Genomic DNA, 18136 nt, shown 5'->3' with positions numbered 1-18136 from the left:
CACATAGACTTTTAAAAAAATTTTATCACAGTGAAATTTTCCATAGCTTAATTATTGTTTTACTTTTTTTTCTTTCATTTTTAATTATGCTTCACCTGTTTTCTATAGATTACATAAGAACCTTGAGTTTTTTTTTAGTACATGGTAGTATTCAAAAGCTTTGACATACCTATTGAATCTTTAAAATACCGTGTATACTAGGCAAGGTGGGTAACTTCATCACCTTTGTCAGATGAGCCACCGAGAGAATGAGGAGCTTTCTCGCGGTCTCATGAGTGGCAGGCAAGTGGCTGTGTCATGGGGTCCTTATTCCAGTTTCCTGACTTCTGGTTCTGTTTCCTTGCAGTGGCTCCACTCTGTCTCTCTAGTTCTTTAGTGCTTGAAGGAAAAATGTAAAAATAGAATCTAGAGGTGATTTGTGAATTTTGTTACCAAAGCTCAAAATGTCTTTTCGCTTCAACGGGTAGAAGGTCCATTCTACTGTTGGCCCAAGTGTTTATTGTCAACGTGATGTAGCTCTGCAGTATATAATGCAGTGAAGAATAGCTCCCGACTCTGCTAAATTTCTGTTCAGTTGGCACCTCTGAGATTTTCTTTTCTTTTCAAGTTATAAAACATACCATACAAACAAAGGAGTGTATATCATGCACAGTTTAAAAATAAGTCTTATTTTAATGTAATTTTATCTATCATTTGGATTATTAATCTTGTTGCTCTATGTCGGTTACAGTTTAGCCAACAGATTGAGGTTTTTCTTGATAGAGCTCTAATGTTTACTTCTACATTATGTGCAATGATATGATCTTTCACGAGGACATGTGTTAACTTGACGTGTGTTGTTTTTTTATTTTTAAACTTTCTCAGGTCTTTGACATTTTGAATTCAGCCGAGTTAATCTGCCTGATGAGACATATATCAATACCTAAAAACTTTATCGTTGAGTGCATGGTTGCCTCAAATCATAGCAGCAAGAATGCAAGCATTTGGCTGGGCTGTGGGCACCTAGACCAAGGACAGCTTTTGTTTCTTGACTTAAATACTGAAAGATACATGTGTGAGGTAAATCCAATTTTACATTTAAGTTAGAGATACTTTAGAAAACTTACTTTGTGGATTATTTTAAAGCATGTACCAGTTAAAAAGTTACTTAAGAAGAAATTAAGTAAGAGCTAATACAGGGGTATTATTAAATTAGCTTTCTGTTAGAACAAGAATATTCACGTGAAATTAAATAGTCTGTGTTTTGTTTTAAAATCACATATGTGTGTCTTAGGTCAGGATCCCTAGAAATGGAGCCTGAGATAGAGAATCTTGTATGAGTGATTTAAGGAGAGACAAACTTTTAAGGAAGTATAGGAAGCCAGAAAGAGCAGGGGAAGAAGCTTAGCAAAAATGTAGTTTCCGAGGAAGTCTAGCTTTGGTCTTTACCCATAAGAAACCCTGGAGTATGAATAGCAGCACAGATGTATCCTTCCACCAAGCAAGGGGTCCAGTCGTTCATTCTCACATGTCTGTCAGTCATTGGCCACAATCTGCCTAAGGCTAGGGGTGCCATAACCTCCCAGCCATTTCTGGGCAAGCCAGCTCCCATCAGCTGAGGGCAGTTCTGTGGTGAAGGGTGTAGCTCTGAGCTGTTCGTAGTCAACACTCAGAGCAGCTGGTGGTGGTGCACCTGACTGATAGAGGAGCTCTGGCCATGGATTCTATTAGATGGATCAATAAATTGTATTGGCAAATATAAATTTTGAAACAAAAAATAACCTAATATTTTGACTGTTGTTTTGAAATAAATGTTGTGCCTAAACATTATTATTATTATTTTTTTTTTGCTAAGGAAGGTTCGCCCTGAGCTAACATCTGTAGCCAGTCTTCCTCTATTTTGTATGTGGGTCACTGCCACAGCATGGCTAACAAGGGGTGTAGCTCTGCACCCGAGGACCGAAGCCGCGAACCTGGACCACCAAAGTGGAGCGCACCGAACTTAACCACTAGGTCACTGGGCCAGCCCCCTAAACATTATTCTTAAGATAGAACAGTCCTCTCATATTATTTTGATGAGTGAGAAATGATACTGAGAAATAATTTTCAATATTTAATTTTAGTTTCAGATGCACTCTAGTTAGGCAAAAATTGTTTGCCAGTTAACCCATTTATCGTTGAAAATTAAATAAAATTGGCATTGTTTTTATTTTTATTTATTTATTTTATTTTTATTTATTTTATTTATTTTTATTTATTTTTTTTGTGAGGAAGATCGGCCCTGAGCTAACATCTGCCAATCCTCCTCTTTTTGCTGAGGAAGACTGGCCCTGGTCTAACATCCATGCCCATCTTCCTCCACTTTATATGGGATGCCACCACAGCATGGCTTGCCAAGCGGTGTGTTGGTGCGCGCCCGGGATCCGAACCAGCGAACCCCGGGCCACTGCAGCGGAGCATGCGCACTTAACCGCTTGCACCACCGGGCCGGCCCCTGGCATTGTTTTTAAAATTAAAAGCAAGAAAGTAAAAAGAGTTAAGTATGTGGATAACATGATATTTTCATTCTATACAAGTTCTAGTCCCTTAAGCTAGAACCAAGTCTTTTAGAGTGTGTTTTGTTTTCTTAACAGGAAGTAACTGATAGTAGAGTACTGTGCCTAGCATTGGTGCATCTTCCTGTTGAAAAAGAAAGCTGGATTGTGTCTGGGACACAGTCTGGCACGCTCCTGGTCATCAATACTGAAGATGAGAAAAAGAGACATACCCTTGCAAAGATGAGTGATTCCATTACTTGCTTGTATTGCAATTCCTTTTCCAAGCAAAGGTATGGTGGTGAATTTGACCACTGAGGGAAAATTACATACCTTTTAGATGACTTAATTGGTGCAGAATTGTTATAGCATCAGCAAAGATTGCTCATTTTAAACATTTTCCTATTGGTTTGAATATATTAAAGGGAATTGTGGGAGACCACAAAGGTATCTGTTATTTTTCTGTATGCAGATCAAACTGAGGCATTTATAAAATAGGTCAATCATTTCTTCAGGCCCTTCAGCCTTGCTCCTGGTGTTACCTCCTCTGTGACTTTAACTGTTTGCCATTCCTCACATCGATTTACCTTTGTAGGCCCTCTTCAATGATGATTTCTCTCTCATTCTTTCTATGAATACATATATATTAATAGCCTATTATGTACCAGTCTAAAACCTATCAGTTAACTAACTTCCAAACTGGAAAAAAGATCCAATAAATGAATTTATAAGTTGTTAATAGGTGAAGATGACTTAACCATTATCAGTTGCAGGGATCACATCCCAAAGGAATTTATCCAAATGGCAGAATTTCAGGTGTAATAGGTTGGTTGCTGTAATATTTGGGACAGGGTGATTTCTGGGAGCCATTAAGATTATATTGCTTATACTTCTCTAGTTTAAGTCAGTACTGGAAAATAAATAAGTATTAGAAAGATGTGAAGCGCAAGTTTTTGCCCGCTGAAATGTAAACTCCACTGGCAATTTTTGAGTTGAAATTATTTGGATATTGTCAAAGAAAAATTGCATTGGATGGAGTTAAATAGGCAAGGAAAACTTTGTTCAAGACTATTGCAATAGGGGAGAGAGATTGAACTCAACTCAGTTGAGACAAAAGGTGGGAGAGTTTTTAAGTGCTGGGATAAGCTAGTGGGAAAGTACTGGAGGATATTGGGGGAGGTTGTTAATGTGATTAGGTCATCTATGTTTGCTAATGGTTGCTTATTGAAGTTAGGCTCCTACCCTCCCACAGAGACTCAGAGATAGGGGTTCTATTATTCTTGATGATGACATTTCAAAGGGAGGCCTCCCAGGTCCTTGAGAAAGACATTCCTGGATTATAAAACTGGCAAGAGGATAGGAGAAGATTTACATCTCAAATGGGCAGAGGAGAAAGTTACAATTTAAGTTTTTCACAGTAAATGCTGTAAGAAAAGGGAAGTCAGAGGCCTATAGGCAGGAAGAACCCTGTCTAAAGTTTAGTCAAGCTAGAGGGAATGTTAAGGCCATCTTGGTCAATATAAGCATTGTTTTTGTAACTATCTTGAAATTTTTCCTTTTAGCAAGCAAAAAAATTTTCTTTTGGTGGGAACTGCTGATGGCAACTTAGCGATTTTTGAAGATAAATCTGTTAAGGTAAATGTTGAATGCATTCTACATCAAAATTTATAAGTTCTTTGTTTTATGTATGCTCATCCCACTCCCTTCCTAAATGATTATAAACTCTCTGAAAACAAGGATGATAAATTCTTCTTTGTATCTTTTTATTGCCTCATAAAGTCTTGTATAGAATAGATTCTGTATGAATACTTGCTGATTAACTGTATATTTTATATGAATGAACTAGGGATAAAATGATAAATGAGATCTGCTTTATAATGCTAGGTGTGGAGATAATTCTATTTTTATATAGGTGAAGTAGATAATTCCTTATAAATATATTGTGGAAAGAACAAAGGAAACAGGTTTTAAATCTGGTTTGCCACCACCTTTTTCTTTAGCCGTGAAGAAATCATTTAATTTTCTATTCTTTAGATTCTCCTTTATCGTTAAAGCATTTACTCTTGCATCCATCCGTTCATCTGTGATTCCATCTATTTATTCAACGTCCTACCCATTCATACTCTTTATTATCATAAAAGCTTATTATCTAATGAGAGACAAAGAAGTAGAATGTATTCCCTAGGTTAGTTCCTGTACAATTTTTGCATAGAGAAGTGAAGAGATTGGTTATAAGGATAATTGAATTGCATTGAATCCTGTTTCTATAAATCCTTTGAAAAATGTAACATGAATTTTGATTTTAACTCCTCTAACCATTTAAGATGGGAAAGTAGCTTTTAGAAAGCTTAAATTTTACAGTGTTTCTTTCTGCAGGTACTCAATTTACTGAATGTGTCTTTTCTTTTTGGCAAAGTGTAAAGGAGCTGCTCCTTTGAGGATACTAAATATTGGACATGTCAGCACTCCACTGATGTGTTTGAGTGAATCCACGAATTCAAGTGAAAAAAACATTATGTGGGGAGGATGTGGTACAAAAATTTTCTCATTTTCTGATGATTTTACCATTCAGAAACTCATTGAGACCAGGACAAATCAGCTGTAAGTTATTCCTGTCTATACAACTAATTTACCATTTTATTCATGTTTATTCTTTATAATTGTGTCAATAATGCTATTGATAATCCCAAATGAAAATCTTTTAAAATGCATCATTTATTTTTCTATTATAAAATTAAACATCCATTATAGAAAACTTAGAAAATTCCAGAAAGCAGAGAGACTTTAAAAAATTACCCAGCCTAATCACATTTGGGATAAAATGTGAAAACCCATGGTAATCTTAATAGTATTTATCATTCTAAATTTTCAACATTTTCATTATCTCTGTATCAGATTAAACATATGGAATTTGAAAGGCAATCAGCTCACTATTTTACTAAATCTATGGATTTGATACTTATGTTATGTTTTAGATAATTTCCACTAACTATTGATTGTAGGAAACATAGGCCTCAGGAATAAAGTCCTCACTAGATTTGATAATTATACAGACATCCCCTTTATAGAAAAGTTAGTGATACCAGTTTCAAGCAAGAATAAAATAAAATATAAACCTTGTCTCAATTTGTTGTTTCAATTTTTTAAGTTGTATTTTAAACAAATCATTGCAGTTCTTATTTAGTACATTCTTCAGTGAGAAGCAGTGTAGGGTGGTGAATAAGAGCGTAAATTGTTCAAATATTGGCTTTACCATGTATTGGTTATGTGGACTTGGGCAAAAACTTCTCACATCTTCAGTCCTCTCTAACCTGAGGAGTGTAATGTACTCTGTCTCAAAGGGATATTTGGAGGACTAAACAAGAAAATTAATATAAGGAGCTAATGTAATCCCCAGTACTTGGTAAGCTCTCGGTCAATATTAGCTATTATTATGATTATTATTAGCTTTGAGTCACAAATCCTTATCTCAGGGAATATCTTAGTTTCTCAATATCCATCTAGTTGCCTAAGAGAAATTTGGGAGTAATCCTTGACTCCTTTGTCCTTTACTCTCTTTATTCGCTTGACTCTCCTCCTGATTGACTTGCAAATCCTTGTACTTCCTACCGTTCCCACTGCTGCAGCCATGGGCCAGGCTGTTATCCATCATCTATGGCCGTGTTAACAACAGCATCTTGAAGACAATCTGCTCCCTTTCACCCCCTGCCTTCACATCTGGTTGTCCCTTTGCCTGAATAACTACTATACTTCCTACCTGTTTTAGTCCTAATGTCGCTTCCTCCAGGTGGCTGTCTCTGATCCCACCTGTACACATTAGGTGCCTGGGATACATTCTTCATTGCATCTGTTATTTTGTACACAACAGCTGTCACACATTTTTATAAATATATTTTCAAAAATCTTTCTTAATACCAGTAGACTTACAGGTTCTCAACATTGGCTGCACATTAGAAACCACTCGGGAGCTGAAAACAATCTGATGCCTAGGACCCACCTCAGCCCAATTAAAAAAGATGAATTAAGCCTGGGATGGGGCCCAGGCTTCAATATTTTTTTTTCAGCTCTTAGATGATTTTAAAGCGTAATCAGGGTTCAGTTACACTGCTATATACTGTAAATTCTCATAGATGAGGATTTTAGTTTTTTGTCTTGTTCATACATTTGTTTCCTAGCAGGTGGTAAATATTTGGATGGACTTATTCTCATTCTGTAGTTTCCATTTTAACCAACCTGTACAAGCCTGAAAATATTTAAAAAGAAAGGGCCCCTAATTCTTTTATTTCATAGAGCATATTATGAGATCATGGTATCAATCAACCTCCCAAAATTTCACATAAGATTTGGAGTATAGATGCTTTACTAGAGAGAACACCTATAAATATCAGGCTCTTAAAGATGTTCGTCTCTCAAAAGAGATTAGGACTCACTTTCATAGACATTTGGAATTATTTGCTCTCTTCTCAAAAAGGGTCCCCTGTTGCCTACGCCTCTGCCCTGCTAAGCAGAGATCATATCACTAATTAGGGGCTATTTTCTCATCATTACCCTCCTTATCATCTTCAACGTGCACCGACTGAGAGGCATAATGGACAGTGAAAGATGATTGTGGCCTCTGAAGCCACAGACTCCACAGGACTAGTTTGGAGTCCTGGTTCTAGAACATGTTAGTCAAGTGGCCTTGAGGAAGTTATTTAGCATTTATACACTTCTCTTTCTGCAATTACAAACATTGAGATTTATAATATTTTATAAGATTTTTATTGAGGGTCAAGTGGGATAATACACAAAAGTTATTTTATAAATTCCAGAACTCTGTGCAAAACTTCGTACTAGTTTGAACTGCCACCCATCGTTATCTTCATCTCTCTTACCAGAATAGAAAAGGTGGAGGAAAAAAACATCTTCCTACCTTAGGATATAAAGATTATTACATCCCTGTGGTATTTGCGTGTCATCTATCTGATTGAATTACAATTTTAACCATTTTACCTTTTTCCTGATTGTTCATTTCTCCTGTTAGTTTCTTCTTCATCCATCTATCCTTCTGTCCATCCACTTAACAAACTGCCTGCTTTGTTAACCAGGCAGTTATTAGATAGATACTAATCTGTCTATCTACTGTATATATCTACTAGAGAGATAGGTACTTATCCATGATAATGCTACTGGATTGTGGGTTTATAAAAAAGACATGGTCCTTGTTCTTAAGAAATTACATTTATAGTCTAGTGTCAGGGACATATGAATAAATACAATTTTGTATTTAATAAGGTCTGTAATATTACAGCTACACCAGTGAGGGAAAGGTAATGATTGTTTTTTTTTTTTTTAGATAGGTCAGGGAAGAATTCTAGAGGAGCTGACATTTAAGTTAAGCCTCAAGGGATAACTCAGAGTTTGCCGTGCAGATGGGGCCTATGGTAGGCAATCTGTTTGCAAAATATGTAAATACCAGTGTCCTAGGTTGGAAGGTAGATCTTTAAAAATATTTGTCATTTTCCTTTATTTTCAAAGGGGGAAAATGACAATTTGTTATCTATTTGTGTTTCGATGAAGATGTGGATTTTTCTTTCTCATACCTGGACTGGCTTGTGTTGATGAAAAGATACCCTTTAATATTTGAGGACACTGCCACTAATGTTTAACATTTTCTGTTTTATAACTCTAAGTGTAAATGGCTAACCCTTAATTTCCCAAGCATTCTCAACAATAAAGATTTTATTGCAATATCATAAAGTCACAGATAATATTTCTTTTAGAAGTCAAGAAACTTTGCATATTTAGACAGTATAAAATTCTACAAGAACCAGATAAAGCTGAAATTAAAACTAAACATTAGTCATAATCTTTATTTTATTATCAAAGGAAAAAAGCCAAAGTAACCAAAAGTAAGTAAACTACCAAAGTAAATTATATATTCAATTCAAAGTGGTTAGGGGAGAATGTGAAATAATTGCCAATACTCTAGCCTGTTTCTTTCTTCGAAATGGGGTTAATTTTTTATATGCACTAAGAGCTAATATAAGGTTGCATTACATATGGAAATAGAAGAAAAATTAAATAGTGGTCACATTCTTTTTTTTCCCTCCTAGGTTTTCTTATGCAGCTTTCAGTGATTCCAACATCATAGCAGTGGTGGTAGACACGGCTCTCTATGTTGCTAAGAAAGATAGCCCATTTGTGGAAGTGCGGGATAAGAAAACCGAAAAACTCTGCGAACTAATAGACTGTGTGCACTTTTTAAAGTAAATTCATTGATTTTTAAAAAAAATTTATTTTATCGTGGAAAGAACATAACATGCCATCTACCGTCTAAAATTTTTAAGTGTATAATATATTACTGTTGACTATAGGTGAAATGTCATTGGTTCTTTATGTTTATAAGAGCTGTCTTTACACCTCAAATTTCACGGGAGGAAGTATGGCTTATTTTTCTTCCTTTCTACCTCTAAATAGAAAATTAAAAAAAAAAACCTCAGAAACAAAATTAACGCTTTTCAGCACCATTTCTTGGTATCCAGAAAATGTCATTTTGAAAAAAAAAAAATAGGAACACAATATATATGGTTCTTTCAAGATATTATAAAGAATATTCTCTAATGAAAAGGAGTACATTATTAAAAGTGACCATACTGGATTCAGTGCTGGCTGTACACATATTTGCATCACACTGTCAAATTTTACGACTTATAATTAGATTATAGGTCCAAGGATACTCTGCTCTAAAGACAAAAAGTCGCAAAACAGTATAAAAATATGAGGGAAAAAAACCTACTGGATTGACCAGTGCACTAACTATAAGGTGAGAGATCAAGATGCCAGACTGAGAGCGCAGGTCTTAGTCTCATACAGCACACCACAGAGAAATCTCAGACTTTATGTCACGCATATCTTTTGTGCTGCTGCTGGGAAACAGGACTATTGCCAACCTTATTTGCTTGCCACTTTATATTTTTGTTTTGTTTTCTTATTTGTTTTATTGTATTTTTTTTTTTTTTTTTTGCTGAGGGAGACTGACCATGAGCTAACATTTGTTGCCAGTCTTGCTCTTTTTGCTGAGGAAGATTGGCCCTGAGCTAACATCTGTGCCCATCTGCCTGCATTTTATATATGGGACGCCGCCACAGCATGGCTTGATGAGTGATGTGTAGGTCTGTGCCCAGGATCTGAACCTGCACATCCTGGGCTGCCTAAGCAGAGCACGCAGACTTAACCACTACATCACCGGGCCAGCCCCTCTTTTATTTTTACTGAACATATTTTTTATACTCTGGAGATCATTTAGATTACACACTATATCCATAAAATGAGATTCGGAGTTTACTTTCCTGGAATCTTACAGTTTTTCTCAGGATGGCTGACGGTTCTGCCTAGTAAAGGGCCCCTTACTTCTTGAATTTCCAAAATTATTAGGATTCTTTTATTTCTAGACACCCCATTTTTGTCAAGAATTATTCATTGGCTCAGGGAAAAATTCAGTGGTTTGTATTGATATTTTTTACATGTAAATGACTATAATTTTATTTTTCTTTGTAACTTTTAGGCTTCATGGAAAGCTTTTGAAATGAAATTTTTTTTCTTTATATTGGGCAAATTTATTCTTTTTTTTTTACTGGATTACATAGGCTTGTTATTTATAAAAATTGTATCTATCTTATCTCAGCATTTCTTGAAGTTAAGGGGCTATTGTGTTGTCCTTGATAATTTATGCTTCAAGTAGAGAAACGTGACTGGCATTCCATATTTAGCAAAATTAGCTTTGTACAGTTTTAGTGATATATAATGTATACTGTTATGTATTCATAATTTAAAATGTTATATATGTGTATATATAAATAGAAACACATCTACTTTATTTCTTAATTGTTGATAAATTATTAATGCATACTTTCTTTATGATTTTAGGGAAGAAATGGTAAAAGTAAACAAAGAATCGAAACACAAAATGTCTTATTCTGGGCGAGTGAAAACTCTCTGCCTCCAGAAGAACACTGCTCTCTGGATAGGAACTGGAGGAGGCCATATTTTACTCCTTGATCTTTCAACTCGTCGAATTATACGTATAATTCGCAACTTTTGTGATTCTGTTAGAGTCATAATGATGGCACAGTTAGGCAAGTTTCTTTCCTTTAGATCTTTTTTTTAATTTTCTCTAAGACTATAAAAATATGCTTTTATTTTTAATTTAAGTTTTCAGTTTCCAATGCCATTTCAAGTATCTTATAAGTTCACATAATGAAAGATAGGACTGGGATAAATTTTGAATAGAGTCATTAAAAAAATGGAGAGAGTAGATGTGCTCAGTCCCATAAGAGAAGCAGGTTATTGCAGCTGCACACTAAATTTGGATCTTACTTTCTCTTTTTTCTTTATACCTAAGGCAAAAATGGGAAATACATAATGTTGTTTTTTTACTTTTTGATCAAAGAAATTAAAGCAAATGTTTATTTTTTGTTTGTTTTTGTGAGGAAGATCAGCCCTGAGCTAACATTCATGCCAATCCTCCTCCTTTTGCTGAGGAAGACTGGCCCTGGGTTAACATCTGTGCCCATCTTCCTTCACTTTATATGGGACGCCACCACAGCATGGCCTGACAAGCTGTGCATCGGTGCATGCCCGGGATCTGAACCCGGGCTGCTGGCAGCGGAGCACACGCACTTAACCGCTAGGCCGCAGGGATGGCCCAGCAAATGTTTATTTTGATGATGGTTTAAACTTCTCACCTTGTTAAAGAATCCTATTTGATTTTTCATGCTATAAACGGATTTATGTTCTTGTAGCAATATATACTGAACTCCACAATTTACAAATATTGACAAATCATGTTTTACTCAAGCTTTTATGTCTTTTCTTGTTCCTACTTTTCTATTTAAATAGGAAGAAATTATGATAGCGCATGAAATATATTTTCTGCATCAAAATTCACATTTCATTATGTTCTTTTGACTGATTGTCTGGTTTAGAGAATACTAACAGTATATATACAAAGTTGATCACAAAATTACACCATGGGGTTAAGTTCTCAAAATTAGAGTTTATGTAACTTTAGCAAATAAGTAAGAGAGTTTATGTAACTTTAGCAAATAAGTAAGAGAGTTTATGTAACTTTAGCAAATAAGTAATAAAAGGGTTGACAGGGTGAAGAAAATAGTAGATTTCTTTCACAGAATATGAAAGGAGGGACAAGTGTTTCTCCTCATCCTCACTCATTTTCCACTAATGGATGTCAGAGTTGCACAGAAGGAGTTAGATTAGATGCTCCTAGTGATTGGTTACTCTCAGGATACATGTCTACACAAGCCGAGTGGTAGGTCTATACTTGCCTCTCTAGTCTTGTCCTACCAAGGTTGTTACATCATCTAATTTAATTTGTATATACTTTGGGACCCAAATGGTTGTTCATTACTGACGTTATATGGAATTTCAATGAGTTTAATAGATTATTAAAATAAAGATAAATTTAAACACAATCTACAAGGTGCGGCAGAGTCTGGCTTCCTCCCACCTCTCTAGCCTCCATCATGTACCACATTCCTCTCCGATGTTTCTGATCTAGAAGAACGTTCAGTCCCTCTTAAATACCGTGTTTCATCCTGCCTCAGGGTTTTGCGTGTGCTCTTTCATTCTTTGCTTAGTTAACTTAGTTCATTTTGTTAACTTAATATACCTTTTTGGCTTACTTAACTCTTACTCTTTTTGAAATGGTAGCTTGTGTGTCAAAATCTCAGAGAAGTCAACACCAATTAGGTCAAAGTTCTCTCTTTTGGTTCTCATAGCACCTCTCTTGCATAGCATTGATCCTGTTCATGATTTTTTTTTTTCATTAATGTCAGTTTCCTCACTGGAACATAAACTCTATGTGGATTGGCTCTGCATGTGTTTGTTCATCCCTTTATTCCCAGGGCCTAGCCTAAGGCCTAGTATACAGAGACTTTTGATGAATGCTGAATAAATTAGTGACTAGAAGAAAGTATGGTTTTTGACAGAGTATCAATATATCCATCCATCCAACTCTGCATCCAAATGCTTCACATTTGACCAGTGCCTTATTGTATCCGAAAGCATATATGGATATTTCATGTACATTATTTCATTTAATATTATGACTTTGGGCGGAGGGGTAATGTATAAATATTAAGCCAATTTTGCAGAAAGGTTAAGCTATTTTCTCAGATTCACAAAATTAATAAGAATTATACCAAGGAGTGGATCACAAATTTTCTACCTTTAAAAAATTACTGGTATTCTTGGAGAGTTTTTTATTCAATATAATTGAAGTGTCTCCTAAAAAGTAGAATTGAAAATGAAGTTCCAAAGTTTTTGTGTCTGAAAATATGAACAACTGTACTCTTTTTAGTCCAACTTATACATATTGTTTTAACAGAAAAATCCTATTTTTTTTTTTTGTAAAGGAAGCCTTAAAAATGTCATGCTGGTTTTGGGGTATAACCAGAAAAGTACTGAAGATATGCAACACCAAAAAGGTAATGTTTAATAAGATACTATATTCCAAACACAGTGCAATGACATGGATGATAATAATATGTGTTTTATACATTTATAGTAAATATTACATATGCTATAAAACTTTAAGCATTTTTAATTGGTGGCTTCTTTATAGTGCAAATAATTTAGTAATAAATCTTCAAAATTAAGTTTCAGTGATTTAGGAGTGTTAAGTATTTATTTTTGCAGATGAAGTAGAAATATCAACCCCATACAATGAGAATTAGCCCAAGTTTAAACTAAATGTGGGTATTTTTCCTTACATCTTACCTATAGTCATACGAAGTCTGATTTTGAACAGTTTGAAAAAGCTTTATTTCTTTCAGAAAATCAAATGTTAAGTTATTAAAGGTCCACACTTTTTGAAATTTAGTAGTTAGCGCTATAATGCATTTTAAACATTTTCCAAGTGTAATTTCTTATAAATGGCAATAATATAGTAGATTATTTTTAGCTGTATTTATAGTACATTTATCCAAGGCAACTAAATATAAATTAACCAAATTGGAATAAAATCAAAATGCCTTATGACAGATCTTTGAAACATGATTTCATTTTTTCATTTTCTAGAGATACAATCTTGCTTGTCTGTTTGGGACATCAATCTTCCACATGAAGTGCAAAACTTAGAAAAACATATTGAAATGAGAAAAGAATTAGCTGAAAAGCTGAGAAGAATATCTGTTGAATAAGAGGGGTATGGGAAATCTTTGTCTTTGAATGGGAAAATTATTCTCTTCTCTCTATAAATATTTCTTTAAAAAATGTTTACATATGAAAAGGGTACCTCCACTCTTTGAAATAGCTCATCTGTATATGAAGGAATGTTTATATGTTTTATTTTAAATATAAATATGTGTAAAAATAGTTACCAGTGGAAGTATGTTTTAAAGAACTATTTAAAATGTGATATTGTATTTCCTATATATTCTAATTAATTTTGTGGATTAGGTCATGAAAGGAAATCGAAAAAGCACTTAATTGCAGTACTCATACTAAAATTTACAAAGTGGATAATTTTTTGTTTTGTTATTCATGATGAAGGTAAATTTTATTTTTAATTCTGTGCTTAAGACAAGACTATTGCTTGATTACTTTCTAGATATTCTGCAAAGTGGAATAAAATTATTAGGACAGTTTCCATGTAATACATTCCTTCTTAGATTGCTTTTAAATGCAGTTATGTACGCTTGTAAATAGTCTATTAATTTTCACTAGTAAATGCCTTCATGAGGACGTGAGTTCTCTTTGTTGCTTATGCAAACAATGCATTTCACACAATTTCACTCAATCTAAAAGAAAAGGCTGTGAAAAGTGCTGATGAGAAAATGTAACATATTGTCAAAGTCCTCATCCAGGAAAGACACAGCCACTCTCTCTTTTCCTATTTTGCAACTCTGTCTTTGAATTGTGGATACCCTGAATTTCTATAATTGGTGTAGATACAATGTTCAGTCTTTTAAGTGGCATTTTTATGTTTTTATTTTGATTCTCAGCACTTAGCCAGATCACTGGCTACTTGTTCCTAATCTTTACTCTAATGCTTTTACTTGTCTTCTTCCTAAATTTGTGACCCTGCAAATCCTACATCATTCAGGTAGGCACCCTATTTTCCGAATTATGGAATTCCACAACTCCCGCCAAGACCATGGGGAGTATGTAACACTCTTCAATTTGCTGAAGAAGAAAGGAGCTTTAGCTGTGATGAGTACCTGCTAACCTAGTCTTCTAAATATACCTAACTTGTTTAAGTATCTCCCGTGGTAGGAGTACCAGGGCCAAGTACGTAGGTAACAATTTGAGTGTCATTTCTGCTTTAAGGGAAAACATTTTTGGTAAATCCATTGGACTTGGCCAATATTCATTATTTCAAATGATTCCCTATGATAGGATAACTAGTCCATTTAATATTCTCAGAACTGACTGGCATTTTATTATATGAAAACTTTAAATTTCTTTATATTAAGGGTAATCAAATTCTTAACTCTGCAAGATTCTCCACTTTTCAAAGGGACCTATGTTTCAATTTATTATGTAGTTAAAAAAAGTCAGAAATGATGGAGGTATTTGTTCCTGTGATATTTCTTATTCTTACGTTGTATTTATATGCAACTTTTTTACAAAAGACAATTATGGAGAAATATGTAAATGAACATTGTATTTAAATGGAATAATAAACATTTTTTAAAGCATGTTTGTGAATTTGAAAACTTTATGATAATGTTTAATTTTTTTACATATAGGTCTGTAATCCATCTAATATGAAATTTTGTATTAATTTGTGTATGGGACATTCCACTATAGGAAGTGCTAACTAAAGTTTTCTCTTGAGGATTTATTCAATTTTCTATAATATCACTAGTTGTCAGGATTCCAGGATAAAACCTGATAGGCATGATATATTCTATTTTCAAGTTCTCATAAAAATTTTCTTGAGGAGAATTGTTCATTCTTGAGTACTGAAACAAAAAGTAAGATTTTAAAACAACTGATTTATAAAAAAAATAGACAGTCATTTAAAATTTTTCCTGATTAGAGCCGTAAAAATAAACTGCTAATCATTATCAAATCATAAGCATTTATCTTAACAGAAAATATTCTTTTGGGAGAAGTTTTGAATTCAAAAACGGGGAGCCTCTTTGAATCTAATTCTGCCAAGCACTATGGATTGTGTGAACTATTTGAACTAAAATGCAACTTATTTTTCATCAAGACAGTAAGATATATATTGATGAAACACAGCAGAAGTAGCAAAAAAGAGTGTGAACTTTCCAAAATTAAAGATGAACATAGAAATGTTGAGAATACCGAGAGGTGATAAAGTTCAAAACCCTTGGGACTTTGTGTCTGTATATAATCCATCATTGTGGATAGCTTAACACCTAAACTGAGAAACAGTGCTTTTCATGGTGAGTCATCAGATATACGGTAAAATCTTAGACCATACCCACTCAGGAGAAACTGAAATCCTCATTCTCCATTCCGGCCAGTGTTCCAGGCTGGGTGTCATTGTTTCCAGTAACAATTCAGAAGCTGGCTGCTTAAAAGTGTGTAGGTACTTTCTGATCCCTTAAGGCATTTGGAGTGTTCCAGCACCTTGACTTCCAAGTGGGAGGCAGGGAGGCACCAGACCCAAAGGTCTACAGTCTGAGCTCCCTGTGAGTGGTGAGCAGAGGCACAGTTCTCTGTCTGCACTGTCCTTCCTCTGTTCTTGGTTCCCAGGCTCACCTGGGAAGTCTCTGCTTGGGGGTGTCTCAGCCTAAGGCAAAGAGTGGGGAGAGGGAATGAGTCTCAGCATCTGGGTCATGGGGGCTGCTGCGTGGCTTCCATGAGAATCCACTGTCCCATAGCAATCAGGGCCTGGGAAACTAGACTTCATGGAGTACCTAATATGTGTCACTCTGACCTGGGCTTCACCACATTTACCCATCTGAACACCACCCCATTTATTTATGAAAATACAAACCGGTGTGATAAATATTGTGTTAGAAGGATTATGGGGAAGTAGAGAATATGTCTACCTGGCCAGAGAGTGGAGATGCTGGGCGGGTCACATACACACAAAAAGCTAATATTGAAGCAGAGCCATTCAGGATGAATAGGCACTCAACAATCCTGGGGTGGGATAAGCATTCTAGGCAGAGGAATCAGATATGAGCTGTCTTGAGAACATGAGGTTATTTTAAAAGTATTCCATCAAATATTGAAATTTGCGACAACTTCCCCCTCCTAGAGAACTTACATATAGTGTATACAGGAGATGCCTAAGTAATTGAAGATGCAAAAGAAATATGTATTTATGTATTGATATAGCATTTTTTATGAAAAGAGATTATAAAGTGAGTGAGCTTTTTTTGGGTGGGGGAGAGGAGTTGGTTTGTTAGGATGAACTGAGGAGAGATGTTTCAAACACGAAGTTTATCTTATAGGTTATAAAATCATAAAAAGAATCTATGACTTCATGTATATATACAGTATATGACATATGGGATTTTCCCTGTCACATTGCAAAATGAGCCAAAAGTAACTAACTCAAAGCATTTGCTATCATGATAAAAATAAAAGAAGGTATGTTGAGCCGGCCCCATGGCTTAGCGGTTAAGTGCGCGCGCTCTGCTGCTGGCGGCCCAGGTTCGGATCCCGGGCGCGCACCAACGCACCGCTTCTCTGGCCATGCTGAGGCCGCATCCCACATACAGCGACTAGAAGGATGTGCAACTATGACATACAGCTGTCTACTGGGGCTTTGGGGAAAAAAAAGGAGGAGGATGGCAATAGATGTTAGCTCAGAGCCGGTCTTCCTCAGCAGAAAAAAAAAAAGAGGAGGATTAGCATGGATGTTAGCTCAGGGCTGATCTTACTCACAAAAAAAGAAGAAGGTATAATGTGGAAATGTAATTTACTACAATGGAAGCCCAGTGAATAAAATGTTTTGCAAGCTGATTCTCTTAGGCTGGCGATGTTTTGATTTCCTGTTATTCCTAGTACAATGCAGATGAGGTATATGTCAGAGTAATTAGGCCACTACAGATAGAAGCTGCTTGTTAGTAAGAGTATTCTCCGACCATAAGCTCTACTTAGATGGATTTCTGCTGCCAATCATCAGATGCATACATCTTTGTCACAAGACTGAATAAGAAAATCTTTGCTACACACAGATCAATAAGAACATTGCTATTTTTGACTGGAGTAATTGCTTTTGGAAAGAGTGTAAATGTGGGTTTCTTTGATGAGAGACTGCAATTCAGGATAAAGAAAGCATGCCTAAAAAGAAATCTAAAAAGAGCTTGTACATTCAAGTAAAACATATCCTTCAATAAAGTCACTTTTGGAGGCTCTGCATTTATTTCATCAATGCTGCCATTATCATTCATTCTTTTTTTACTTCACCCGTTTTGGCAACCCTCTCCCCCTCAACCCCTGCCCCAGCCTCTGGCAACCACCAATTTGTTCTCTGTATCTAAGAGCTTGGTTTCTTGTTTTTGTTTTGTTTTATTTTGTTTTTAGATTCCACATATATGCAAGATTATACGGTATTTGTCTTTCTCTATATGACTTATTTCACGTAGCATAATGCACTCAAAGTCCATCCGTGTTGTTGCAAATGGCAAGAT

At 35.2% G+C, this 18136-nt stretch overlaps 1 protein-coding gene across 2 annotated transcripts in view; it reads left to right on the top strand.

The window, feature by feature from the left end:
- Positions 1-14709, top strand: part of LRRK2 (leucine rich repeat kinase 2) — a 134401-nt gene extending 119692 nt beyond the window's left edge. Inside the window, exons 44-51 of one of the 2 annotated variants that reach the window (XM_058558503.1) lie at positions 865-1059; positions 2613-2806; positions 4076-4148; positions 4930-5114; positions 8609-8761; positions 10422-10634; positions 12933-13000; positions 13593-14709. In XM_058558503.1, coding sequence (XP_058414486.1) covers positions 865-1059; positions 2613-2806; positions 4076-4148; positions 4930-5114; positions 8609-8761; positions 10422-10634; positions 12933-13000; positions 13593-13714 — 1203 coding nt within the window. In that variant the 3' untranslated portion in view covers positions 13715-14709. Of the gene's footprint in view, positions 1-864; positions 1060-2612; positions 2812-4075; positions 4149-4929; positions 5115-8608; positions 8762-10421; positions 10635-12932; positions 13001-13592 lie in introns of those variants that run through there. The other variant, XM_058558504.1, reaches the window with a different exon arrangement.
- The last annotated feature ends 3427 nt before the right edge of the window (positions 14710-18136 follow it).

The sequence above is a fragment of the Diceros bicornis genome, chromosome 17 (assembly GCF_020826845.1).
Source record: "Diceros bicornis minor isolate mBicDic1 chromosome 17, mDicBic1.mat.cur, whole genome shotgun sequence".
Classification (NCBI taxonomy): domain Eukaryota; kingdom Metazoa; phylum Chordata; class Mammalia; order Perissodactyla; family Rhinocerotidae; genus Diceros; species Diceros bicornis.
The sequence above is the reverse complement of the archived record's forward strand: the minus strand, read 5'-3'. Positions and strand labels throughout refer to the sequence as shown.